We start from the raw sequence: 27,396 nt of genomic DNA on the forward strand, positions 1-27,396 counted from the left end.
TATAATACCACAGCTGGGAAAATAGAGTTTTATTAAAGAAATAGTGCTGGGACAACTGGATATCATATGGGTAAATAAGTGAAACTGGATCCCTACCTCATACCACATATTAAAGTCAATGCCAAATGGACTGATTATAGATATAAAATTTTAAAGACAAAACATAAAACTACAGAGGATTAATATGTACATATTACATTTTTTAAATCCTAAAAATTAATAAAATAATTAATCAAAGGAAAAAATGGACAAGAAATCTGAACAAGCTCATCACAAAAAAAAAAAAGGAGTTCCTTTCGTGGCGCAGTGGTTAACGAATCCGAGTAGGAACCATGAGGTTGTGGGTTCGATCCCTGCCCTTGCTCAGTGGGTTAACGATCCAGCGTTGCAGCGAGCTGTGTGTGGTGTAAATCACAGACGTGGCTCGGATCCTGCGTTGCTGTGGCTCTGGCGTAGGCTCCCCTAGCCTGGGAACCTCCATATGCCGGAAAAGCGGCCCAAGAAATGGCAAAAAAGACAAAAAAAAAAGAAGAGGAGAAGAAAAAGAAATCCAAAAGGGCAATAGAAAAACACTGCAATGGTCTAAAATTAAGTCTGAGAACACAAAGAATGTATTTGCTGCCAGCAGCAGTATTATTCGCACAAACACTTTGGAAAACAGACCACGAGAGTAACCAACCCACAATGAAATAGAATGAAGGATCCCAAAAGGAACCTTTAGGCTTGTGTGGGTAGGTTAGGGAAGGGATTAGACCTGATGTTTAAGTATGAAAAATATTACTGCCAGGCACATGATTTTTGAAGAAAAACTGCCCTAGTATCTTAGAAAATTAGGCAAAAGAAAATGAGGCTATTACTAACTCCACAGAAAAAAGAAAAGGGGGATACAGTTCCAGAAGAATGCTAAGCTTAGCAGTAAACAATATTTACATTACAACACCACTCACTGTTGCCTTACCCAGTAACTGAAATGTAACTTTAGGTATATGGGGAGGAAAGCAGAAGACAAATTCTCAATTAGGGAGGCAGAAAGTCAGTAACATCTGAAACTGATCAATCAAAATATGACAGTTATTGCACACCCCAAAACTAATGAGCTAGATACTAAAGAAAACAGCTAGGAGAGTGAAAGTGGTAGCTTGTAGAGAAAGGTACTGGGAGATGGGGGAAAGGGACAATACCATTTTAAGGCTTTTAGTGTTACTTTGAAAATTCTGAGAAAGTTCTCCAGTTTTAGTGCATTTCTGTCCACTTATCCTGGCATTCAACAGGTCTGCTTTACTGGCATATAAGGGTTTCAGTCTTTTTTTTTTTCTTTTTTTTTTGTGGCCGCACCCGAGGCATATGGAGCTGTAGCCATTGGCCTATACCACAGCCACAGCAAAGCAGGATCTGAGCCACGTCTGCAACCTACACCACAGCTCATGGCAACGCCGGATCCTTAACCCACTGAATAAGGCCAGGGACTGAACCTGCATCCTCCTGGATACTAGTCAGATTCGTTTCCGCTGAGCCACAACAGGAACTCCTCAGCCATATTTTAAACTTAGAATGCACAGTGTATTTTAAAATTTCACCAGAACTGAAGTTCTGAAAATTATTTACCCTAATTCACTCAACACATACATCAAAGAAAACGAGAAGAGATAGAAATATAAGAGAATATAATTTGATGGAGTTCCCGTGGTGGCGCAGTGGTTAACGAATCCGACTAGGAACCAGGAGGTTGTGGGTTCGGTCTCTGGCCTTGCTCAGTGGGTTAACGATCCGGCGTTGGCATGAGTTGTGGTGTAGGTTGCAGACTCGGCTCGGATCCCGCGCTGCTGTGGCTCTGGCGTAGGCCAGAGGCTACAGCTCCAATTCGACCCCTAGCCTGGGAACCTCCATATGCCGTGGGAGCAGCCCTAGAAATGGCAAAAAGACAAAAAAAAAAAAGAGAGAGAGAGAATATAATTTGAAATACAAAAAAATGTAAACCCACAGAATACTATTCATGGAGAGATTTTTACTGGATCATTAAATATCTGAAACTTTAACATATTAATAAGCGAACCCCTAATCTTGCCTCCTAAACCTAAAACTTCCAAAGGATTTTCCCCCTCATCTCAGTAAATGACACGTTCCTCTTTAATTGTTTAGAACAAAACCTTGGAGCCATCCCCAACTTTTCTCTTAAGCTTCATATCGACTCAATTCATTATTAACCCATATACCTTCCAAATGCATCCAAAATCTGACCTCCTAACATTACTACTACTCTGGTCCAAGCCACTGACCCTCAGCTGGATTTTTTTTTTTTTATGGCTACATCCATAGCATATGGAAGTTCACAAGCCAGGGATTGAATCCAAGTGGTAGCTGCAGCAACACCAAATTTTTTCTTTTTGCTTTTTACAGCCACACCTGTGGCATACGGAGGTTCCCAGGCTGGGGTCTAATTGGAGCTACAGCTGCTGGCCTATGCCAGAGCCACAGCCAGGGATCAAACCCTGGCCTCGATCAGCGGATTAAAGATCTGGCGTTGCCATGAGCTGTGATGTAGGTCACAGACGTGGCTTGGATCTGGCATTGCTGTGGCTCTGGCATAGGTCAGCAGCTGTAACCTCATGGTTCCTTCCTAGTCGGATTCGTTTCCGCTGCACCACAATAGGAACTCCCTGTTCTTGGTATTTCAAACATCATTGAAAACTTCTGGCAATCTTAAGGTAAAGTAATTCTGTCAGATTTACTGCAGAATCCAGCTCCATACACCTCTCAATTCCAAAATAATTTACTGAAAGAATATTCCCCCAAATAATACAAAGCACTCCTCAGTTCCATAAAACACTTGTGAAAATTCAGAAAGCTGTCTAACCAGCCAGGGAAAGATTCTGCTTCTGAGATCACAGGATAACTTTTCAGCAATACTGAGTCTGAACTTAGCACAAAGCAAAGACTGTAAGTCTACCAATACCATCAGACTTTTCACACTGAAGACCTTCAATTGGCACATATACAGTCTTAAAAGGTCCCCACAAATTATGCACATCCACCAACCAAATGCAAGCTCCTCCTATTGGTTATCTCTTCCTTTATCTTTCTTCTGACTCTCCTTCCACTGTTTTTTTTTTTTTTTTCCCTACGCCCGCACCTGCGTCATATGGAAGTTCTCGGCCTAGGGTGTTTTACTGGAGATGCAGCTGAGGCCTATCTATTAGATGCCGGTAGCACTGTGCCCTCAGTCTGACAATCAAATTTATGTTCAGACAATGCCAAATGGCCCCGTGTCCTCATGGGTACTAGTTGGGTTTGCTACCGCTGAGCCACAACAGGAAATCCTAAAACTGATACATGTTTTATTTAATAACTCAATTTTCTGATGAGTCTAAAACCACACATATATAATGTGTACGTATATGAATACATGCATGTGTGTGCATTTTTTTGGCGGTGTCCACAGCATGCAAAAGTTCCCAGACCAGGAATCTAACCTGCACCACAGCAGTGACGAGCAGTGACAACACAGGATCCCCAACCCACTGCACCAGAAGAGAACTCCAATCTAAAACTATGTATTTTATGGAGTTCCCATCATGGTGCAGTGGTTAACGAATCCGACTAGGAACCACGAGGTTGCGGGTTTGATTCCTGCCCTTGCTCAGTGGGTTGACGATCCGGCACTGCCGTGAGCTGTGCTGTAGGTTGCGGACATGGCTTGGATCCTGCATTGCTGTGGCCCTGGCGTAGGCTGGCAGCTACAGCTCCGATTAGACCCCTAGCCTGGGAAGATCCACATGCCGCGGGAGCGGCCCAAGAAATGGCAAAAAGACAAAAAAATAAAAAAGGAAAAAAATAAAACTATGTATTTTAGGAGTTCCCATCATGGCACAGTGGAAACAAATCCGACTAGGAAACATGAGGTATTGGGTTCGATCCCTGGCCTCGCTCAGTGAGTTAAGGATCTGGCATTGCAGTAAGCAGACACAGCTTGGATCTGGTTTTGCTGTGGTTATGGCATAGGCTGGCAGCTACAGCTGCAATTGGGCCCCTAGCCTGGGAACCTCCATATGCCATGGGTGCAGCCCTAAAAAGAGCAAAAAAAACACAAAAATAAATAAAAAATGAAACAATGTATTTTAAATACACCAATGATAGATCTTAAATTCCTTACAGAGAAATTATCTAAGTACTACGTTTCTTCTAAAATGGAACTGTATCTGTATTATAAGAGAAAACAGTATAAAAAAAAGAATGTACTATCTGCAGGGGGAAAAAAAGTTGAATTATATTTGCTCTTCTCTTACCCATCACTAAGGATGATACAACAGGAGTTCCCCTGGTCGCACAGTGGGTTAAGGATCTGGCACTGTCACTGCTGTGGCTTGGATTTGATCCCTGGCCCAGGGAATTTCCACACGCCCTGGGCCCAGCCAAAACGGGGGGGAATGATACAATAGAAATATTTCCTAATATAAAGTCCTTAAAACAGTTGCTGGAGTTCCCGTAGTGGCACAGCAGAAACAAATCCAACTAGGAACCATGAGGTTGCAGTTTTGATCCCTGGCCTTGCTCAATGAGTTAAGGATCCAGCATTGCCGTGAGCTATGGTATAGATGGCGGATCCCAAGTTGTTGTGGCTGTGGCAGAGGCTGGCAGCTGTAGCTCCGACTGGAACCCTAGTCTGGGAATTTGCATATGCCGCAGGCGCGGCCCTAAAAATACCAAAATAATAATAAGCTATAATAATTAATATTATTTATATAATAATATTTTGATAAAAAAAGCATAAAAAAGAAAAATTTTACCTTAGTTACTCCTGGTTTCACTTAACTACTTAGCAGCTGTAACTCCATATTACCTTTATCCCTTCAGCTAATAATTAAATTAATTCTAAACTATTAAAGTATTTACATTTAGGCAGTAGTTCTCAAAGTATGGTACCAGGATGGTGGAGACTTCAGAGACATTTTCATGAGTTCAAAATCATACATGGATCAAAGATCCATTCAAAGTGCAAAGAGAACAAAGCATTTTAGTGCAACATTGTCTGACAAGTATATAGATGTGGTTTCAGGTTCTACATTGCAACCAACATTTAAGAAATTGCCACTTGTTGAGTTTTGCCATAGAGTCAGAGAAAAATATCACAATTATCCAAAAATGTTGTTTTTCTGAATATAACGCAATGATCCTCACCCAACCCCTACACATTTTTAATGAAATGTTATATCAAATTATCTGAAAAGTATCTGAAAAGTACTCTTTCCAATACATTGGTGTGAAGCTGGACTTTCTTCACATGCTTCAACCAGAACAACATATAAAGATTAAATGCAGACACTGATAGAATTCAGCTGTCTTCTATTAGGCAAAAAACATTATAAAAAGATTTACAAAAATGTAAAATAGTTGCCATTCTTTCACTTTTTCTGTTTTGGAAAATAGTTGTTTTCCATCAAAAAACATTATTTATATTAACCTGTTATTAATTTATTAGTTATTTTTCAAAAAAGTAATATATTTAACTTCAAATATTGATTATCAATAGATATAACCCATATAAACAAAGTCATTTAGAATCCTATATAATTTCAAGAATGCAAAGGGATTTTGACCAAAAAGTTTGAGACCACTATATTAAAGTAATATTTAATACCCTATTTTTATTTATATTCTGAGTTTTTATCTCTGTGAATCTCACACATGCAACTTCATAAAGCTGAAGAGATATGGTATAAATCTTGCCTTCTTCAGGTGTAATATAATGCAATCAAGCATAAGATGTAGCTCCCACAAAAAAGGATAGTCAGGCAAACAGAATGATGTATTTGTCAAAAGTAGCCACAGCAGCTGAATATAGAACTTATGCAGAAATAGAGTCAAAGAACTTTCACAGTGTCAAGAAAAATGGATGCACAGAAAAACATTAAGGTCTGGGCTTCACAAAATTAACAGTCCTTAAGAGCATTACGTATGGTAACAATTTTACTAGCGTTGTTTCTCACTACCACTAAAATTCTTATCACTTGCAGTTGAGGTTATTCAAATAACTCTGTGTGTAACATAAATCTGCTAGCAAAACTTATGAAAAACACTTAACTCCATTGTAAAAACAATCCATCGTATATTGCTAATCTCCTTCATTATTAGAAAAATTAAAGTCACCTTTGTGCTATAATGAATTACCAAGCTATAAAAAGGGCCATCTAGCAAAAGGGGTTAATGGCATTCAATAAATTAAGGTCCTTTTTCAGTTCTTCTGTAGGCATAATTTATCAATTTAAATGCCTAGTATAAAATCTTGTTTGAGGCTGATATTTTTAAAAAAATTATTTTTCACTACAGAATTATCATACTAATCAATGAAAAATGACAGCGTATTTTCCCTCCCCAGGAACTACTAAAATAGGCAGAAGCTCATAAAGCAGGGCAAGCTTTATTCTAAGAAGGATACTTTCAAAGTCACATATCTGACCTAAGGGGCATATACTGCATTCTGCCTAAAAGTGGCAAGTGTCTCCGTTGCAGTTTTCTCATTTCCTCACATGCCCTGGGCCTGAATTTGCAGCTTCCAAATTAAGCACTTTTAAAGCACCTTTCATGCATTCTCACATCTAATTCCATCGTGAGTTTTTTTTTTTCCAAATTAAAAAAACTTCGCAGTTGGTGCCCCGTGTAAAGCAGAAACTAAAGAGCTAATCAGAAGAAGCTGAGTCAATACAGCATGGTTCACGACATTCAAAATGTTTTAAACTGAAATCCTGTTTTACCCAGTTTTTTAAAAATAATGTTTCGGTAGGGGAAAAAGCAAAGCACACCTACATCCTACTCTTCCACTAAGCAACATCCTTTTATTAGTTTCTGGAAAGGCTATTTATTGAAATACCACTTGATAATACTATTTAAATACGGTGTGTTGCAATTACTTCCTGCTTCAAGAATCCCTTTTCAGCTCTCCAAAAGCTTTACAGGAAACAAGGTTTACAGAACTTCTCAAACCTCAACGACTTAATGCCTTCTCCTTTCCCCGCCCCCTCTCCTGGAAAATACAGTACCTTTTGGGTTTTCAGAACTCAACCCCAGGAGGATGGGGGCGGGGGGGAGGTTGAGAGTGTGAGAGTGCTGTCCAATTTTTGGACTTACTATCTATCTCATTCTGCCTGAGTAAAACAAACCCCCGCTGCAAAATAATCTTACGAATAGTGATCAAAATCGAAGATCCAATTCCCTTCTGCTCGCATCGAGCTCTACAAACTTCTCTCGAGCCCTCAACGTATCCAATTTCTACTCCGGGGCAGCCCTACCCTGCGCCCAGACCTTCAAGTCCAACCAGAAACACTCTATGACCTTGGACCCGGGCCACCGCTCCCCTCCCGGGTTAAGGGCTGGAAACCAGGAGCCCCACATCCCGCCGCGCAGACTGCAGAGGCCGCGGGGTTCACGCGGGGTCAGTGGGTGGCGGCGGGGGCAGGGGGAGAGAGCCGTAGCACCGCAGCTCCGCCGGGGCTGGTGCGGCTGAACCTGGGAGACACCGGGCAGGAGAGACGCCGGGGGCGAGGGCCAGGCCCGGGCTACCTGCGGACGGGCGGGCGCCAACACCGCCCCGGCCGTCGTAATGGATGCACGCCACCTCGGGGCTCCGGAAGCCCGCGCGGCCGCCGAGAGAGCACCGGCCCGACCCGATTCTCAGCCACGGCCCCTCATTACCTGTGACCGCCTAGCGGGATATGGCAGGTGATGCGGCGACTAGGCAACCGAGACGGGCAGGCTGCCTGCCTGCCTCGGGCGACCGCGTTCTCCGAGCCGCCCACTCTCTACCAGGGGCGCCGAGAACTGAGACCCGAGGAGTAGGAAGAGGCGTGCGAGGCAACGACCCAGAGGGTGGGACAGGAAGGGGGAGAAGCGTCCGGCTCGCCGGAGGGGCTGGCAGCAGCGCTGCGAGGACGCCGGGGGCGCGACAGCGGGCGGCAAAGCCGGTGGGGAAGCTTGCGTACCTTCCTCACTCCTGGCAGAGAGTCCGACGCGAGCCCGTAGACCGCCTCACATCCGGGTACCCAGGGACGCTCAGCTGCTTCTGCCGCCACCGTCGCCTCTCCCGCGGCGCAGAAACGGCAAACTTCCGGCGACGACGGCGACGCCTCGCCCGTCAGATGGGAGTTACCTGGGACCGTCTTGGGCGCGCTTGCGCAACGCTCCTCTTCTGCTCGAACCGGCTCAGCTGACATGCCCAGAAGACGAAGATGGCCGCCACGCTCGTTGCGTGTCACGCAGTTTTTCACCCCGTCCTGGACGGCCGGGCGTCGGGGAAAGGCGAGCCCGCGTCCGAGCCCAGCGCAGGCGTGATGGGAGGCTTTGCGCGCACCCCGCGGGCGGGCGGGTGCCTCAACTGGGAAGCGGCGGCCGCTGGCCTTTCCCCGGATTGTCTGTTGGTATAAACCACCTCCACGCCCCCTCCCCCGCCCCCGTAGCGGTGGTGGTTTCTCTTGAAAAATCCCTCAGTATTGATTCTTTTGGTTGTAGGTACTGCTCTCTGAGAATAATAATTAACATACCTTTAATTTTTTTCTGATTTGCAGCATTATTTATTTAAATGACTTATTCCGACTTGACTCTGTATCTCATTGTTTTCCTTTTTTTCTTTTTAAAATTTTTTTTATTTTATAGTGATTTTTATTTTTTCCATTATAGTTGGTTTACAGTGTGCTGTCAATTTTCTACTGTACAGCAAGGTGATCCACTCACACATACATGTATACATTCTTTTTTCTCACATTATGCTCCATCATAAGTAACTAGGTATAGTTCCAAGTGCCTTTTCTTTTTTTAATTTATTTATTTATTTATTTACTTTTTTTTTTGTCTTCTTGCCATTTCTTGGGCTTCTCCCTCGGCATATGGAGGTTCCCAGGCCTAGGGGTCGAATCGGAGCTGTAGCCACCAGCCTACACCAGAGCCACTGCAACGCAGGATCCGGGCCGCGTCTGCAACCTACACCACAGCTCATGGCAACACCGGATCCTTAACCCACTGATCAAGGCCAGGGATCGAACCTGCAACCTCATGGTTCCTAGTCGGATTCGTTAACCACTGCGCCACGATGGGAACTCCTCTTTTTTTAATTTATTTTTATTATACTTGATTTACACTGTTTTGTCAATTTCTGCTGTAGACCAAAGTGACTCAGTTACACATGTACCTGCATTGTTTTTCTCACATTTTCCTCTATAATGTTCCATAACAAGTGACTAGATACCATTAAAAAACAAAACAAAACAAACAAAAAACAACCTATGGAATGGAGAAAATAGTTGCAAAGAATGCAACAGAGAAGGACTTAATCTCCAAAATACACAAACACCAACTCTTACAACTCAACACAACCCTGTTGAAAAATGGGCAGAAGACCTGAATAGACATTTCTCCAAAGACATATGGATGGCCAACAGGCACATGAAAAAATGTTCAACATCACTAATTATTAGACAAATGCAAATCAAGACTGCAATGAGGTACCACCTCACCCTAGTCAGAATGGCTATCATTAATAAGACTACAAATAACAAATTTTGGAGAGTATGTGATAAAAGGGAACCCTCCTGCACTGTTAGTGTGAATGTAAATTGGTATGACCATCATGGAAAACAGTGGGGAGATTCCTCAGAAAACTGTAGAACTACATATGATCCAGGAATCCCACGCCTGGGCATATATCCAGACAAAACTTTTCATTGAAAAAGAAAAATATGGGAGTTCCCATTGTGGTGAAGCGGAAACGAATCCGACTAGGAACCATGAGGTTGTGGGTTTCTTCCTTGGCCTCAATCAGTGGGTTAAGGATCCAGCATTGCCGTGAGCTGTGGTGTAGGCCGGCAGCTACAGCTCCAATTGGACCCCTAGCCTGGGAACCTCCATATGCCATGGTGCGGCCCTAAAATGACCAAAAGAAGAGGAGTTCCTGTCGTGACTCAGTGGTTAACGAATCCACCTAGGAACCATGAGGTTGCAGATTCAATCCCTGGCCTTGCTCAGTGGGTTAAGGATCCGGTGTTGCCATGAGCTGTGATATAGTTTGTAGGCAAGGCTCGGATCCAGCGTGGCTGTGGCATAGGCTGGTGGCTACAGCTGCGATTAGACCCCCTAGCCTGGGAACCTCCATATGCCGTGGGAGCGGCCCTAGAAAAGTCAAAAAGACAAAAGAAAAAAAAAAGAAAGAAAAAGAAAAATACAGAGTTCCCATATGGATCAGCAGTTAATGAACCTGACTAGCATCCATGAGGACTCAGGTTCAGTGCTCTTAGTGGGTTAAGGACCCAGTGTTGCCATGAGTTGTGGTGTAGGTCACAGACACAGCTGTTGCTGTGGCTCTGGCATAGGCCATTGGCTATAGCTCTGATTGGACTCCTACCTGGGAACCTCCATATGCCCAGGGTTTGGCCCTAAAATGACAAAGAAAGAAAAGAGAAAAAGAAACATACCTTTAATCTTTGACCTGGGCCAGTGCAAAGTAAAGGGGAGGTGATCCACCCTTCTCTCCTTCCCCAGAGCCTGTCTAAAACTCAGGGCCTCAGCTTCTCCTTACATACTCTCTTCCTTGGGCAGCAGTGTGGTGTCAACAAGAAATTGTGGAAATTTCCACCAGATTTAATCATGGTGAGTGTTCAGAGAAAGCCTCTTAGAAGACTCTAGATATAGAATCCAGGGCTCTTGTACTATGATCCTTGGCTTTTGAACACAAATTCTGTGCTACTCTTTGCGTTGCACAACTGTGGGGATGGGTAAAATGGTACTCTTGCCTTTGAGAATCTGGAGAGTGGTGATCATATGTGGGTTCTCAGTTCCTGCCCTTCTTTTTTTGAAGCCAAGTCCACCCAAACTGCAGACACAACTTGGATCTGGTGCTGCTGTGGCTGTGGCTATGGCCGGCAGCTGCAGCTCCAATTCGACGCCTAGCCTGGGAACTTCCATATGCCACAGGTGTGGCCCTAAAAAGACCAAAAAACAAAACAAAACAAAACAAAACAAAACAAAAACAAAACCATAGTAAATACTGCAGTAGTAAACAATCATCATCAATTGGTTGGTTGAATTGGAGGAAGTGGGACTGGGGACATGGAGGGGCCACGGTAAGTTATGCATGAATTTTCCACCAAGTAGAGGGTCTGTGCCTGTAATGCCAGAGTTTTTACAGGGTCAACAGCATACTTTAATGGCATGTGCCAAAAGGCTTAAGTTGGGGAAAAACTCAGGAGTAGACTTCAAACCTGGTTAAAGCTGGTTATCTACTAGAATATCTGGCCTATATTTGCCTTCACCTTTTTTTTTTTCCACTTTTTTTCCTTTTAGGGCCACACCTACAGCCTATGGAGTTTCCAAGGCTAGGGATCCAATCAGAGCTGCAGCTGCCAGTCTACACCACAGCCACAACAATTCAGGATCTGAACTACATTTGCTACCTATACCACAGCTCACAGCAACGCCAGATCCTTAACCCACTAAGCAAGGCCAGGGATTGAACCTGTGTCAAAATGGGTACTAGGCAGATTTGCAACCTGCTGAGCCACAACAGGAACTCCAGTAATTCAAATTTGATTTATAATTCATGTCTGCAATTTATTCTAGATTTGCTTTTCTAAAACTAAATATACTTAGCTATTTAAGCATGCTATGAAAATAGTTTGCTTTCACAGTACTGTGTTATAAACTTCAAAGTTGGTTCATTTGATTTTTGTTATCTATTAAAAAATAATCATGATCCACTAAATAAATTATCTTGCTTGACTGAGCTTTCAAGGATCATATAAGCATGCAGGGAAATTATCTTAGTAAAAAGAGAGGCCTCCATTCCTGAGAGCTCCTGAGGAAGTGGGTGGGTTGGGGGAGCTGTTATCGGTTCATCTTTTGCCATGTGAACATGCTAAAAACAAATGCTGTGGCCTAAATGATGCATCTTGGTGTTTGACATTATGGTTCTGTAAATTTGTGAAGTTCTTTTTCAGAACCCTACACTAAGCCCCTACTTGTAAATTTTTTTGCCACACTCAAAATTGTATATGTAATCTCCTGGATTTGTTTAAACTGTGTTCTATGCTGACTACAAATTGCAAGATGTACTTTTTTGCAATTCTCTTCATTAAGACATCTACTTCTAGGAATTCTCTTGTGGGACAGTAGGTTAAGGATCCAGCATCACTGCTGGTACAGTAGCCTACATCACTGCTGTGGTGCAGGTTCAATCCCTGGCCTAGGAATTTCCATATGCCACAGGTGTGGCCAAAAAAAAAAAAAAAAGACACCTACTTTTTTTTTTTATATATTTTCTAGGGCCACACCCGCAGCACATGGAGGTTCACAGGCAAGGGGTCTAGTTGGAGCTGTAGCTGCCTGCCTTCACCAGAGCCACAGCAATGCCGGATCCAAGCCATGTCTTGCAACCTACACCACAGCTCATGACAACACCAGATCCTTAACCCACTGAGCAAGGCCAGGGATTGAATCTGCGGCCTCGTGGTTCCTAGTCGGATTCGGTAACCACTGAGCCACGACAGGAACTCCTCTTTTCTTTTTTTTTAGGGCCACACCAGTGGCACATGGAAGTCCCCAGGCAAGGGGTCTAATCAGAGCTACAGCTGCTGGCCTACACCAAAGTCACAGCAATGCAGGATCTGAGCCATGTGTGTGACCTATACCACAGCTCACGGCAACACTGGATCTTTAACCCACTGAGCAAGGCCAGGGATGGAATCCTCAACCTCATGGTTACTAGTAGGATTTGTTTCCACTGCACCACAAGGGGAACTTCAAAAAGACACCTACTTCTAAAAACTAGTAATGGAATAGTTGTATTGCCATCAATGTCTCATTTTCTTGTTCCTTTTCTTTCTTATGACCAATCTAAATGCCTCTAACATATAAAACCTCTGCTAATGCCAAGAAGACAGAGTAGTCTCATTTTCAGACTGACCCTCCTGCTACCAGCAAGTAAGGGTTTTTCTTTGTTGTTCCATTCTTGCTAACCTTTTCTTGACAATTTAATACTTTTTTTTTGTCTTTTTTTGTTATTTCTTGGGCCGATCTTGTGGCATATGGAGGTTCCCAGGCTAGGGGTCGAATCGGAGCTGTAGCCACCAGCCTACGCCAGAGCCACTGCAACGCGGGATCCGAGCCGCATCTGCAACCTACACCACAGCTCACGGCAACGCCGGATCGTTAACCCACTGAGCAAGGGCAGGGATCGAACCCGCAACCTCATGGTTCCTAGTCGGATTTGTTAACCACTGAGCCACGATGGGAACTCCATTTTTTTTTTAATGCACATTAATGTTTGATGAGCATTGCCTCAAAACATTCAAGAATTCTGATGACCAAGGATGAAGTCCTGAGATACATATTAAAGCTGTGGTTTGGGAGATCACCTAGGCTAAAGGAGAAAGTATCCATGAAGAGACTAGGCTGAGGGTAAGCCGAGAAGCACTCCAGCATGTAATGGCTCAGGAGACAATGAGGCAGCCTAAGGAGACCTAGAAAGAGTCATTAGTGAGATAGGAATAAAACCAGGCATACTTGGCATCCTGGAAGCCAAGAAAGGAGCATGTCTCAAAGGAGAGTGTCTGTTTTGAATGCTGCTGAGATGTTGAGTAAGAGGAAGACAGAAGTTTGTATTGGGTTTTTGATCACCATTAGAAAAGCAATCTCAGGAGTTCCCGTCGTGGCGCAGTGGTTAACGAATACGACTAGGAACCATGAGGTTGCGGGTTCGGTCCCTGGCCTTGCTCAGTGGGTTAAGGATCCGGCGTTGCCGTGAGCTGTGGTGTAGGTCGCAGACGCGGCTCAGATCCCGCGTTGCTGTGGCTCTGGCGTAGGCCGGTGGCTGCAGCTCCGATTCAACCCCTAGCCTGGGAACCTCCATATGCTGCAGGAGCGGCCCAAGAAATAGCAACAACAACAACAAAAGACAAAAAGACAAAAAAAAAAGCAATCTCAGTGTATTTGAAGATTGAATTACAAGGTGATAAAAACAAGTTATAGACAGCTCATTTAAGGAGGTTTTCTGTGGAAGAAACCTGGTGGGAGCTAGAGCTGCATGAGAGGAGATTTTTTTTTTTTAAGACCTCACCTGCAGCAAATGGAAGCTTGAATCAGAGCTGCAGCTGAGGCCTACACTACAGCTACAGCAACACTGGATCTGAGCTGCATCTGTGAACTACGCTGCAGCTTGTGGCAACACTGGATCCGTAACCCACTGAATGAGGCCAGGGATAGATCCCACATCCTCATGAATACTAGTCAGGTTCTTAACCTTCCGAGTTCCCACAACTGGAACTACAAAATTTTTTCTTTCTTCCTTTCCTTTCTTTCTTTTTCCATTTTTGGCCATCTCCGAGGCATATGGAGTTCCCAGACCAGGAATCAGATCCAGCCTACAGTTGGAACCCACACTGCAGCCAGCTGTAGCAATGCAGGGCTGGACATCAAACCCGCATCCTGGAGCTGCAGAGATGCTGCCCAATCCTGTTGCGCCACAGTGGGAACTCGTTGCTTGTTTGTTTTTTAGATAAATTTATATGTTGATAGAAAAAATCAGTAGAGAAGGAGGAATTGATGATTCAAATTAGAAGGGGATCATTGAAGGAGTGAAATTCTTGAGAAAATGAGATGGGATCCAGACTACAACCAAGAGGAATTTGCTTTCCAAAGGAGCAATAATACTTCTATCGTTGTCACAGAAAGGGAAGCAGAAGGATGGCTTCTGTTTTCTAAAGGTAGGAAACGTTAGAGAGTGATTTGGGAGAACTGTAAAAGGTTTGAGATAAAGAGAAGAAAGAAGGTATGAAATACTTTGTGAGCTTATTAGAGAAGCATAACGATCTCTGCGCAGTGCAAGGAACCCTTTTGAGGTTTGTGACCAGAATTTAAAGTGAAAATAATCAGTTAAATTGTATGATTTTCTTCAGGCACATTAAGTAACACTGAGATACCTGGTGGTGGAGCATAATCCTTTGGGATTCTCCCATTATTTCCTTTCATTCACGAGAAAATTTGGTGCTACATAATACCCGGAGCCTTGTTATGCTCGCTAATAGGATTTAATTTCCTGAAATACTCTCTCTTACAGGAAGTTTCCTCCTGGATCGGCCCTAAACGCCCTCAACAGTTGCAAGGCACACCTCCTGCCGCCAGAGGCCGCACTGGCGCTACTCGCGGCCGGAAGGGAGAGTGGCCCAAGCGCAGCCTCGGCGTTTCCGCCGTGAGTGCGCAGGGATCCGCGCGCTCTTTACGTCGATCCCCGGGAGCAAGCGTTTCCGGTCATTCATTCTACCTGCGGGTCGGCCTCTGTGGTGGGGTTTTGTGTACTATCGGACCGAGAGGATGAAGCTCGTGAGGTGAGGAGGTGACCGAGCAGGGTGGGTACTATGAGGGGATGACCTGGACCGGGAGCGGGGGGGTTGAGCTGCCCGAGATGCAGGAGGCGCGAAAGCCGCGTGCGCGCGCGGCCTGCTAACGGCCTTCGGCGCCCGCCGCTCCCGCCCCATCTTGGTCGCGTCGCCGCGGGCACTCGACCAGGCTTCAGACTGGGTCGCCCAGGGATCCGCGGGTCTTCCGAGAGGTGGAAGGCCGGGCGGTGTTTTCCCATCAGGTGTCTTAGAGGCCTTAAAAGTACAGCGCTAGGCTCACAAGCTCTTACTTTCGGTGAGTTACAGACTTCCGTTTCTGTTAGAACGTTTCTGGCTTGTCTCAGCACTCAGGAACCGGCAAATGTAACTAGGTCCACGCTTCCTGAGAACATGGGAGACATAAAAATTGTACATCCTGCACAAGTAGTTTAAATTAATGCATATTTTTTAATGAAACTACCGTCACACTTAAAAGAGTACTTAGAAGCTGCAGGGGTTTATCTGGAGATAATGAAATCCAATTCCGAAGTATTTTAAATCAGGTATCAGGGATGGACTTCTGATTTCCTGAGGTTTTTTTTTTTTAATAGTGTTTTTTTCCCTCTTGTTGTTATTCTCTAGCCTTAAGATTATTCAACTTACATTTCCCTTTAAAATAGCCCTTTGATTTAGGAAAAACCTCTCAATATGGGGTAGAATCACTCTTCCTTACTTTTTGCCTGATTACGCAGATAATCGAGATTTAGTCTGTTTTATTTCTGTATTTAAATTTGGTCGATTAGTTGAGCCTGCTGAAGACTCGTTTACTGGTTGAGCTAATTCATCACAAAAACTACCTGCAAATAGATTGAGTTCTGATGTTTCTCCTTGAGGCTGAGAGCCTGGAACATAGAAGCAGAGGCTTTTACAACTCAGCCGGCAGTTATAAACTAGCTTAACTAGTTTATTGTCTGTTGAGTCAAGAATTGTCAATGTCGACCAAATAGTTAAGCACATGGAGTTCTTGGACCAGGGAACACATCCTAGCTGCATTTGCAACCTACTGGGCAACTGCAGCAATGCTGGACTGTGCCGGTGGGGATTGAACTGGGGATCGAACCTGCATCCCAGTGCTCCAGAGACGCCAAGAATCCCAGTTGTGCTACAGCAGTAGCCCACCCCACCCCCCTTAAAGAGTCCTATGTTGTAGTAGCGTTCGTTTTGCAGAGAAGATAGACAAGAAGATAGTTTGAGATAACATAAAAAATCCTCATTGTCATATTCAGGGTGGTGTTTGTAGAGAAGGCATTTAAGATTGACTTTTTGTCTATTTTTTTCCCTTCCAGTTTTATTGAGATGTAACTGGCCTTCAGCACTGTGTAACTTTAAGGTATATAACATAATGATTTTTTTTGGCCGTGCCAAAGGCATGTGGAAGTTCCCAGGCCAGGGATCGAACCTGTGCCATAGCAGCAACCCAAGGCTGCAATGACAACACTGGATTCTTTCTTTATTGACCAGCTGCACCACGAGGGAACTCCCACAGCATAATGATTTGATTTACGTACATCATAAAGAGTGTAGTGAATATCCATAATCTCATGTAGATATAAAATTGAAGAAATAGACAAAAAAAAATTTTTTCTTCTGATGAGAACTCATGATTTACTCTCAACAACTTTAATATATAACATACAGCAGTATTGATTACATTTATCATATTGCATGTTACATTTCTAGTTCTTATAACTGAAAGACTTTGTCCATTTTATTTGAGGTATAACTTTGAAGGTAAACATCGCAGAACTTAAAGTTTATTTTTTTTTTCTTTTTTTTAGGGTCACATCCACGGCATATGGAAGTTCCCAGGTTAGGGGTCTAATCAGAGCAACAGATGCCAGCCTGTGCCACAGCCACAGCAACGCCAGATCCAGCCGTGTCTGCAGTCCACACCACAGCTCATGGCAACGCCAGATCCTTAACCCACTGATCGAGGCCAGGGATTGAACCTACAACCTCATGGTTCCTAGTCGGATTCATTGCCGCTGTATCCCGACAGGAACTCCTGAAGTTTATTTTCTTAATGTCTGAATACTTGCCAGTCAGAATCTTAGTATAGGTAATACTCTTTGGAGTCTTTTGTCCCACTTAACGACAGTCCATGTTGTGACAGAATTTTCCTATAAATTTTTTTTTTTTTGGTCTTTTCTAGGGCCGCACCTTCGGCATATGGAGGTTCCCAAGCTAGAGGTCTAATCATAGATGTAGCCACTGGCCTACAACAGAGCCACAGCAACTTGGGATCCAAGCCGCATCTGTGATCTACACCACAGCTTATGGCAACACCAGATCCTTAATCCACTGAGTGAGGCCAGAGATTGAACCCAAAACCTCATGGTTCCTAGTCGTGTTCGTTAACCACTGCACCACGACAGGAACTCCTCCTATAAATATTAATGCTGTACTGAATCCTATTCTGTGTCTTAGACTTTAGAAGCAAAATTCCTAATAATTGGAGAATGTATTTTGCACTGGGAAAATGGGTTTTGTATAACTAGTTTGCTAGGCATCCAGTCTGAGCTGTAGCCAATGGCCTGTTCCACAGCCACAGCAACATAGGATCTGAGCTGCGTCTGTGACCTACACCACAGCCCACGGCAACGCCAGATCCTTAACCTACAGCAAGGCCAGGGATGCTAGTTGGGTTCACTAACCGCTAAGCCATGAGGGGAACTTCTTGACTTAGCTCTCTCAATAATCCTGATAATGTGATAAATTGCCAGGTTTTGGTGTTTTTACCTGTTTAATAAAAGTATCTCACTATCCTGTTATCTTGATTTTTTAATTTTTGTTTTTTATTTATATTTAAAAAAAATTTTTTTTGGTCTTTTTAGGACTGCATCCATGACATATGGAAGTTCCCAGGCTATGGGACGTGTCTGAATTCCAGCCACAGCGACTGGAATCCAAGCTTTGTCTGTGACCTATACGGCAATGCTGGATCCTTAACCCACTGAATGAGGCCAGGGATTGAACGTGTAGTAGATACTAGTTGGATTTGTTACCACTGGGCCATGACAAGAACTCCTGATTTTTGAATTTTTAAATAATGTGGCTTTGGATACTGAAGGATACCATTTTGTCCTATTATCTGAGTATTACCTGAATATCTAAATTTCAGTGAGTAGAAAAAATTCAGATAGTGAAGGATTCATCAGAAAATAATTTAGGAGTTCCCACTGTAGCACATAGGGTCAACACCTCCTGTGTTGTCTCTGAGGTGGCCCGAGGTCTCTGCTGAGGCACAGGTTTGATCCCCTGAGCAGTGCAGTGGGTAAAAAGAATCCAGTGTTGCAGTGAGCTGTGGTGTAGGTTGCAGATGCGGCTCAGATTCTGCATTGCTGTGGTTGTGGCATAGGCCATTGGCTACAGCTCTGATTTGACCCCTAGCCTGAGAACTTCCACATGCTGCTGCTGCATAGGTTGCAGCTTTGGCTTGGAATCCATCCCTGGCCTTGGAACCTACCATATGCCATGGGGGTGGCCAAAAAAGAAAGAAAATAATTAGAATCTTTTTAGTTTCTGCACTCAGATAACTCTGTTTCTCCTGCCCTCAATATACCCTCCCTACAACTCTAACCTATTCAGGCTCCCTTTTCCCCACCCATGGTTTTTACATTTCACACGATGAAATTCAGTGTACATTTCCTGAATTAGAAAAATATATACACCTGTGTAACCCAAACCCTTATCTAGATATTGAACTTTCCCAAACCTCACTTTCTTCAAGCTCTTTGTAGTCAAGTTCTGGTCCCATACCCCTAAAGGGAACCAGATTCTTCCAACATAGCTTAGTTTTGCTTACACTGGAATTACATATATTTGGGATCTTGTATGCATTCTTTTTGTGTAAAGTTTCTTTCACTTTGCGCTTTTTTTTTTTTTCCTTTGCTGCACCTGTGACATGTGGAAGTTCTTGGGCCAGGGAGGGAACCCTTGCCACAGCAGCAACCCAAGCAGCTGCAGTGGCAGTGCTGAATCCTTAACCCACTGCACCACAAGGGAACTCCCTCAGCATATTTTTGAGATTCATCCACATTGTGGCCTTTATCAGTAATTCGTACTTTTTACTCATAGATGGTGGGTTTTTTTTTTTTTTCTCCCCTTCTTTGCTGCCCCTGTGGCATGTGGAAGTTCTGAACTAGGGATCAACCCTGCACCACAGCAGTGACAATGCCGGATTCTTAATCACTAGGCCACCACAGTTAGTGTTGGTGAGGGTTTGCATAAATGAATTTGTTGAAGATTTGTATAAATGTCATAAAAACTGCTAAATGAGTTCCCATCGTGGCTCAGCAGAAACGAATCTGACTAGCATCCATAAGGATGCAGGTTCAGTCCCTGGCCTTGTTCAGTGGGTTAAGGATCTGCTGTTGCCGTGAGCTGTGGTGTAGGTCGCAGAAACGGCTCAGATCCTGCATTGCTGTGGTTATGGCATAGGCCATTGGCTATAGCTCCGATTTGACCCTTAGCCTGGGAACCTTCATATGCTGCTGGTGCAGCCCTAAAAATACAAACAAAAACAAAAACAAAAAACAAACACCTGCTAAATGAGAACTAAAAGTTACAGAAATGATTGATGTATGGCTCAATTTATGTAAATTTTATATATAAATGCTTGTGTTTGCACATAAAATGGTGTAGAAGAACATCTGCACATACATGGAGGAGGGTTAGAAAACAAGATTTAGGAGTTCCCGTCGTGGCGCAGTGGTTAACGAATCCGACTAGGAACCATGAGGTTGCAGGTTCGGTCCCTGCCCTTGCTCAGTGGGCTAACGATCCGGCGTTGCCGTGAGCTGTGGTGTAGGTTGAAGACGCGGCTCGGATCCCGCGTTGCTGTGGCTCTGGCATAGGCTGGTGGCTACAGCTCAGATTCGACCCCTAGCCTGGGAACCTCCATATGCCTCGGGAGCGGCCCAAAGAAATAGCGAAAAGACAAAAAAAAAAGAAAAAGAAAAAAGAAAACAAGATTTACCTTATTTATACATGTAAAACAAGTATAATTATAAATTGGATTTTTTTTTTCTTTTTTGGACACTCCACAGCATATGGAGTTTCCAGTCCAGGAATCAGATCTGAGCTGCAGTTGCAGCAATTCAGATCCTTAACCCACTGTGCCAGGCTGGAATTGAACCTTCATCCCACTGCAGAGATGCCACCTATCCCGTTGTGCCACAGTGGGGACTCCAATACTAATTATATCTTTTTTTTTTTTTTCAGTTTCATTGAGATATAATTGACATACAACACTATATAAGTTTAAGATATACAGCATGACTTAACATATGTTGTGAAATGATTATCACATTATCACAGTGAGTCCATCATAGTAAGTTTGTGCACATGACGCCATCAACTCATGTACACAAAAGAAAAATGTGTTTTTTCCTCATGATGAAAACTTTCAGGATCTAGTCTCTTAGCAGTTTTCAGATATACCACACAGCAGTGTTAACCATAGCCATCATGTTGCACATTACATCCCCAGTTTTACGTATTCCTGGAAGCCTGTGCTTTTTGACCACCTTTATCGATATAACTTCTTGATTTCAATTTTGCAGCTTATAGTGACTTCAAAATCTATATGCATGGATTGGAGGTTAAGAAGTTTGATAGCTTAGGGAATCAGAAGTGTCCAGGAGACTAAAGCTCAAATTGTTATGCATGTTATTAATAGGAATTGATGCAGGTAGTATTTATAGCAGATTTTCAGCATCTAGAAGTTTCACCTATGACATATGTTTTAAAGTGTTAAAAGTGAAAATTTTATTATTTCATTCCTACTGTCTTTATAGATTTTTGATGAAATTGAGTCATGAAACTGTAACCATTGAATTAAAGAATGGAACACAGGTCCATGGAACAATCACAGGTATGAATGTTGGAATGTGTTACAATTCTTTTACGTGCAGGCCAGAATTCTTTGGTTAATGAATGTTATGTAGTACAAATATAATTCCTTTTGTCTGGATTATCTCATTGACCTTATTACTTAAATCTCACCTTAAGTTCTAGTGCTAAGATCAAACTGGATTCCTCGGGTTCTTTTATGTTTGACTGCTGTTTTCCTCCTTTATGCTTTTTCTACTTTTGCCTATACATGTCCCCTGTAATATTGTTATCTTCTAATGTACGTATTACTTTTCTAGAATTTTGCGTCCCCTGTTAGATTTTAAGGTTCTTGAAGATAGAGAATGGGGTTTCCATGCCTGATTATCTTGGGTAAAAAGTATGTGGGAAATGGGGAGAGGGTGGTAAGCGAACCATAATTTTACCTAAGACAACACTACTGTATAACATTTTAGAGTATTTTCTTTCTTTCTTTCTTTTCCTTTTTTTTCTTTTTGGCTATGCCCAAGTAACGTGAAAGTTCCTGGGCCAGGGATCAAACCTGTGCCGCAGCAGTGACCCAAGCCATCACAGTGAGAGGGTCAGATCCTTAACCCACTGCACCACAAGAGAACTCCTCTTTTTTCTTATGCTTTTTTCTCTGCTTTGATGGTACTATATTCATGATATGTAGTTTCTCTGTGTGTGAGTGTGTGTCTTTTTAGGGCTGCACCTGCGCCATATGGAGGGTCCCAGGCTAGGGGACTAATCGGAGCTGTAGCCACCTGCGTAAGCCAGAGCCACAGCGACACAGGATTTGAGCTGCATCTTCGACCTACACCACAGCTCATGGCAACGCCAGATCCTTAACCCACTGAGTGAGGCTAGGGATTGTACCTGCAACCTCATGGTTCCTAGTCAGATTCATTTCCTCTGCAGCATAACAGGAACTTCTAGTTTTCTATTTAAAGCCACTGTGATTCTTCATTTACAGCTTTAAGTAATTCTTTAACATGTAGATTCAGCATCTGAGTGAAGAAGAGATATACATAGTATTAAACTGATACATGTGGGTTTCCTAGAACTTTGCAACACCAGGTGCCATGAAAGGAAATCAGTCTAGTGTAAGATTTTCATACATTCTGATCAAATTTGGGGGAATGTAATTTCTGTCCTGTTAAAATTCCATAATGCTGTATTTTGAGCTCTCTGCTATATAGCATGAGAGAAGCAGTGTTCTTCCTGCTTTTTAGGAAAATCTAGTGATGGGAGAAAGGCACAAAAACAATGCAATGCAAAGTTTGCCTTACATACAGTAAAAACTTAATAAATCATGTCCCAGGAAGAAAATTTCACTAAATTGGGGAGCAAAGCCTAGTAAAAATCCAATTCCCTTCCCCACTGTCAACTTCAGTTACAAATTTCTGTATTCTATATGAGTATGTATTTTAGTCCTCCTAATAGGGGTAATCATACTGTCTACCATAGGAACATGGAGGATTAAACTAAAATGCTTTAGTGTGCAGTTCCTGGAACCCAGAAAGAGGCTCATAAATCTTATTGTTTTCTCTCTCCTTATTGTATCAAGTACCCCCAATGAGGTGGACTTTATCAAAAGTATATTAATTTGGGAGTTCCCATAGTGGCTCAGCAGAAACAAATCTGACTGATATCCATGAGGATGCAGGATCAGTGCCTGGCCTTGCTCAGTGGGTTAAGGATCCGGCATTGCTGTGGTGTAGGTTGCAGATCTGGCTCCGATCCCATGTGGCTGTGGCTGTAGTTGGCCTACAGCTCTGATTTGACCCTAGTTTGGGAACCTCCATATGCCACAGGTGCTGCCCTAAAAAGACCAAAAAGAAAAGGTATATTAATTAGGGGAATAAAAATTAAAGGAGTCTCCACTGTGGCACAGTGGGTTAAGAACCCAGGTCCAGTGGTTTGAGTCACTACAGAGGCACAGGTTTGATCCTCAGCCTGGCACAGGGATCTGGTGTTGCTGTGGGTGCCTTACTCATGGCATATGGAGGCTCCCAGGCTAGGGGTTGAATCGGAGCTGTAGTCGGTGGCCTACACCACAGCCACAGCAGCACCGGATCCTTAACCCACTGAGCAAAGCCAGGGATTGAACTTGTGTCCTCGTGAATACTAGTCAGATACGTTTCTGCTGAGTCACGACCGGAACTCCGAGGGTGTGGCCATTTTTAAAAAAGTATATCCATTTTGGGAAAGAAGAGGACAGAGGATTTGTAGTAGTAAGTTCAGTAAATTTGAGGTGGATGTTGGGAGGGTTCATATTTTCTGGCCTTTCTAGGGACAGAAATTAATTAGATCTTTAGTTATCCCATTTATTGAAACATGCTGATAAAGGCTCCAATAATCAAGTATTCCTACTCTAATGCCATATATTCATCTTAGAAAACAATTGCTTTCATTTTGTAAAATCTCATACTAAAAATAATGGCTTAAAGGGAAAAGCTGTTTGAGGCAGACCACTCAAAACGTGTGCTACTTAGTAATCAAAGTATTAAAACAATAGCATCCTTTGTGGTTTTTTTGGGGTTTCTTTTTTGTATTTTTTTGCCTTTCTAGGGCCACACAGCATATGGAGGTTCCCAGGCTAGGGGTCTAATTGGAGCTGTAGCCACCAGCCTACGCCACAGCCACAGCAGCTCAGGATCCGATCCACATCTGCGACATACACCACAGCTCACGGCACCGCCAGATCCTTAACCCACTGAGTGAGGCCAGGGATCAAACCCACAATCTCTTGGTTCCTAGTCGTGTTTGTTAACCACTGAACCACAATGGGAACTCTGAATCCTTTATTTTAAAGCACAGTTTAAAAGACACAAGACATGTCACTTTCCTACTAATAAGGACAGTACTTAATAGGGTGTTTTTTTTTCTTTTTAGGGCCAAACCTGAGGCATATGGAAGTTTCCAGGCTAGGGGTCTAATCAGCGCTACAGCTGAGAGCCACAGCCACAGCAATGCCAGACCCTAGTTGCATTTGTGAACTGCGGCACAGCTCACAACAACACCAGATCCTTAACCCACTGAGTGGGGCCAGAGATTGAACTCAAATCCTCACGGATACTAGTCAGGTTTGTTTCCGCTGAGCCACAGCGGGAACTCCCTAGGCCTTAAACAGAAAGGAAGACAGCTTGGTGGAATGGGGTGTAAGGAAGTTAAGGAGACAGAGAACCACACAGTAAGCATTGCCTATGCTGATATGGGAGGAGGATACATAGGGATTGTCAGAATAAGGCGTGTGTACCGGTCTGGGTTTCTTCATGGCTAGCTGTAAGCACACATAAGTGCAAAACAACAAGTTAGGGAAAATCTAGTGAAGGAAAGATTTCTGATTTATACTGTCATCATTACCAGTTGTACTAAATTGTACTAATTGTACTATTATTGTATCATAGAAACTTGTGCTGTAGCAGAACCAGTACTCTTCTGTAACAGGCTACTGATTGAAGCTTGATAGTGTACTTTTTTGGCCAAGGCTCCAGCATGCGGAAGTTCCTGGGCCAGGGATTGAACCTGAGCTGCACTTGCAGCCTACACTGCAGCTGTGGCACCACTGGATCCTTAACCTGCTACACCACAAGGGAAATTCCTTTGGCTTGGTAGATTAAGTGATTGCCTTCATTATACTAATAATTGCCCTTTTTTCTCTCTAGGTGTAGATGTCAGCATGAATACACATCTTAAAGCTGTGAAAATGACCCTGAAGAACAGAGAACCAGTACAGCTGGAAACACTGAGTATTCGAGGCAATAACATTCGATATTTTATTCTGCCGGACAGTTTACCTCTGGATACACTACTTGTGGATGTTGAACCGAAGGTGAAATCTAAGAAGAGGGAAGCTGGTAAGTTTAAAGGATTATGAACATTTTTGTATATGGTGTGTTTGTACCCTAATACACTATTCACAAAACATGTTTATATTTGCAGACAACACAGGTTGTTTGGTTGGTTTTAATTGCCTGTACTTGCCGAAAGTACCTATAGTGTTTTATAGTTCCTGGTGTTGCTGTTCCTTTTTTTTTTTTTTTTTTGGTTTTTGTCTTTTTAGGGCCGCACTCGCGACATATGGAGGTTCCCAGGCTAGGGGTCTAATTGGAGCTACAGCTGCTGGCCTACTCCACAGCCACAGCAACACCAGATCTGAGCCTCATCTGAGATCTACACCATAGCTCATGGCAATGCCAGATCCTTAACCTGCTGAGCAAGGCCAGAGAATCGAACCGGCAACCTCATGGTTCCTAGTTGGATTTGTTTCTGCTGTGCCACAATGCACACTCCCCTGGTCTTGCTATTTAAAAGACTGATGTTGTTCTTACTTCCTGTCCCTTTGTGCATGGCCTAAAAAACACTTGATCCCCAGTGTTCTGACTTTTGCTCCGATCCACATTGCAAGTATTTTCAAATCTGAAATCTTTCTGCTTCAATATCTTTCAGTCACTGTTTTGGGATTTTTTTTTCTTGTGGGTATTTACTTTTTTTTTTTTTTTGGTCTTTTTAAGGCCACACCCTTGGCATATGGAGGTTCCCAGGCTAGGGGTAGAATTGGAGCTACAGCTGCCAACCTATGCCACAGCTGCAGCAATGCATGATCGGAGCTGTGTCTGCAACCTACACCACAGTTCACGGCAACGCTGGATCCTTAACCCACTGAGCGAGGTCAGGGATCAAACCTGCGTCCTCATGGATGCTAGTCAGGTTTGTTAACTGCTGAGCCACAACAGGAACTCCGGTGTTTACCATTTTATCATGAGTAGTATTTCAGAGGGAATTGGAGATAAGTGTGGTTAATTTCCTTGTTTTAAGAGAAGTCTTTGACTTATGTTATTGCTTTGAATGGTAAGACTAGGAAGAATGAGTAGAAATGTCAGGATTTTTAAAATATTCATAGATGTCCGAAAATGAAAAGTTCATTTGGGAGATGAGTTTTCTGTCACTGATATTCAGGTAGCCCTTAGGATGACCAGGTGATAGGAATATTGTTATTGGATTAAAGTATTTGGTTATGGTTGGATCAGATGACTTAAGATTTTGAAAAGTCATGAAGTTGTTACTTGATGTAATATATTTTAAACCTTCTTGATTTTGGACCAGCTTGCTTGGAATCTATTCAGTAACAAAAAAATCTGGCACATTGTGTTCATGTTCCGGTCCATTGAGATGATACCTCTTTCATCTTATGTGAAGATTCAAATCATTTGTATTTCATTTGTGGTGAATTTGAGGCATAATATAAAAAAAATATTTTAAGGGTTTGCTGTCGTGGTGCAACAGAAACATATCCGACTAGAACCATGAGTTTTCGGGTTCCATCCCTGGCTTCACTCACTGGGTCATGGATCCGGCATTGCTGTGAGCTATGGTGTAGGTCGCAGACAAGACTCGGATCCTGCATTGTGTAGGCCTGTGGCTACGGCTCTGATTTGACCCTTAGCCTGGGAACCTCCATGTGCCGCGGGTACGGCCCTATAAAGCAAAAAAAAAAAAAAAAAGAAAGAAATTTTAAACTTGACAATTTTCTTAGTAAATAAAATCAAATGAAACAAATATTACAGTTTTAGTAGGCTAGTGGCCCTTGGTTCTGCATGATAATGTGTTAGAAAGGGTGATTCTGAGTTAAAGTTTTCTTTTTTGTGTGTGCTGTTTGTGGTGACCAGGCGACATGAGCACAGAAGAGAATTTATCTTTGCTTTTATTTTCCCTCAGTTGCGGGAAGAGGCCGAGGCCGAGGAAGAGGAAGAGGACGTGGCCGAGGCAGAGGAAGAGGCGGTCCTAGGCGATAATGTCTCTCAAGATTACTGTTTCAAAGGGTGGTCAGACTTTTTTGTACAGCTTTTGTTTGTTTCTGTCAGTTTTTAATAAACATAAATGCAGGACAGAGTTGTCTATTGACTATATCAAATTGTTTTAATAGTTAATGTATATTCATGATATTAGCACAGTAAGAGCTAAACATTACTATGAGGCAGTCCCAAGATAATTCCATTCTTTGATCAGACTTTTAATTTTTTGAACTAAAATGTTTCTTTTATGAATATATATAGAATATACATTTTTTTTTATTTCACATTCTCTGATTATGTGCTTTATTGTTTTACCTTGACTCCATTCTGTGGAA

At 43.0% G+C, this 27,396-nt stretch overlaps 2 protein-coding genes across 5 annotated transcripts in view; one reads left to right on the forward strand and one right to left on the reverse strand.

The window, feature by feature from the left end:
• Nucleotides 1–8,289, reverse strand: part of ESCO1 (establishment of sister chromatid cohesion N-acetyltransferase 1) — a 90,258-nt gene extending 81,969 nt beyond the window's left edge. For 2 of the 4 annotated variants that reach the window (XR_007136655.1, XM_047793882.1), the window contains exon 1: nucleotides 7,687–7,967. Coding sequence is in view for 1 of the 4 variants with exons in the window: in XM_047793885.1 (XP_047649841.1) it covers nucleotides 7,974–8,204 (231 nt within the window). In the remaining 3 variants the exon portion in view is untranslated. The other 2 variants (XM_047793885.1, XM_047793884.1) reach the window with 2 other exon arrangements.
• Nucleotides 8,290–15,223: 6,934 nt separating this feature from the next.
• Nucleotides 15,224–27,154, forward strand: SNRPD1 (small nuclear ribonucleoprotein D1 polypeptide). The gene is made up of 4 exons (XM_047793886.1): nucleotides 15,224–15,359; nucleotides 21,209–21,285; nucleotides 24,932–25,123; nucleotides 26,985–27,154. Exons 1-4 carry the CDS (start codon nucleotides 15,346–15,348, stop codon nucleotides 27,059–27,061), a joined length of 360 nt encoding a protein of 119 aa, XP_047649842.1. The 5' UTR covers nucleotides 15,224–15,345; the 3' UTR covers nucleotides 27,062–27,154.
• Nucleotides 27,155–27,396: the final 242 nt, after the last annotated feature.

The sequence above is a fragment of the Phacochoerus africanus genome, chromosome 8, assembly GCF_016906955.1.
Source record: "Phacochoerus africanus isolate WHEZ1 chromosome 8, ROS_Pafr_v1, whole genome shotgun sequence".
NCBI classification, from domain to species: domain Eukaryota; kingdom Metazoa; phylum Chordata; class Mammalia; order Artiodactyla; family Suidae; genus Phacochoerus; species Phacochoerus africanus.

What these genes read in the sequence shown, in the direction of transcription:
- SNRPD1 (XM_047793886.1), top strand. An exon ending in GGTCCATGGAACAATCACAG is followed by an intron (nt 21,286 to 24,931) that starts GTATGAATGTTG and finishes TTTTCTCTCTAG; the next exon opens with GTGTAGATGTCAGCATGAAT. An exon ending in ATCTAAGAAGAGGGAAGCTG is followed by an intron (nt 25,124 to 26,984) that starts GTAAGTTTAAAG and finishes ATTTTCCCTCAG; the next exon opens with TTGCGGGAAGAGGCCGAGGC.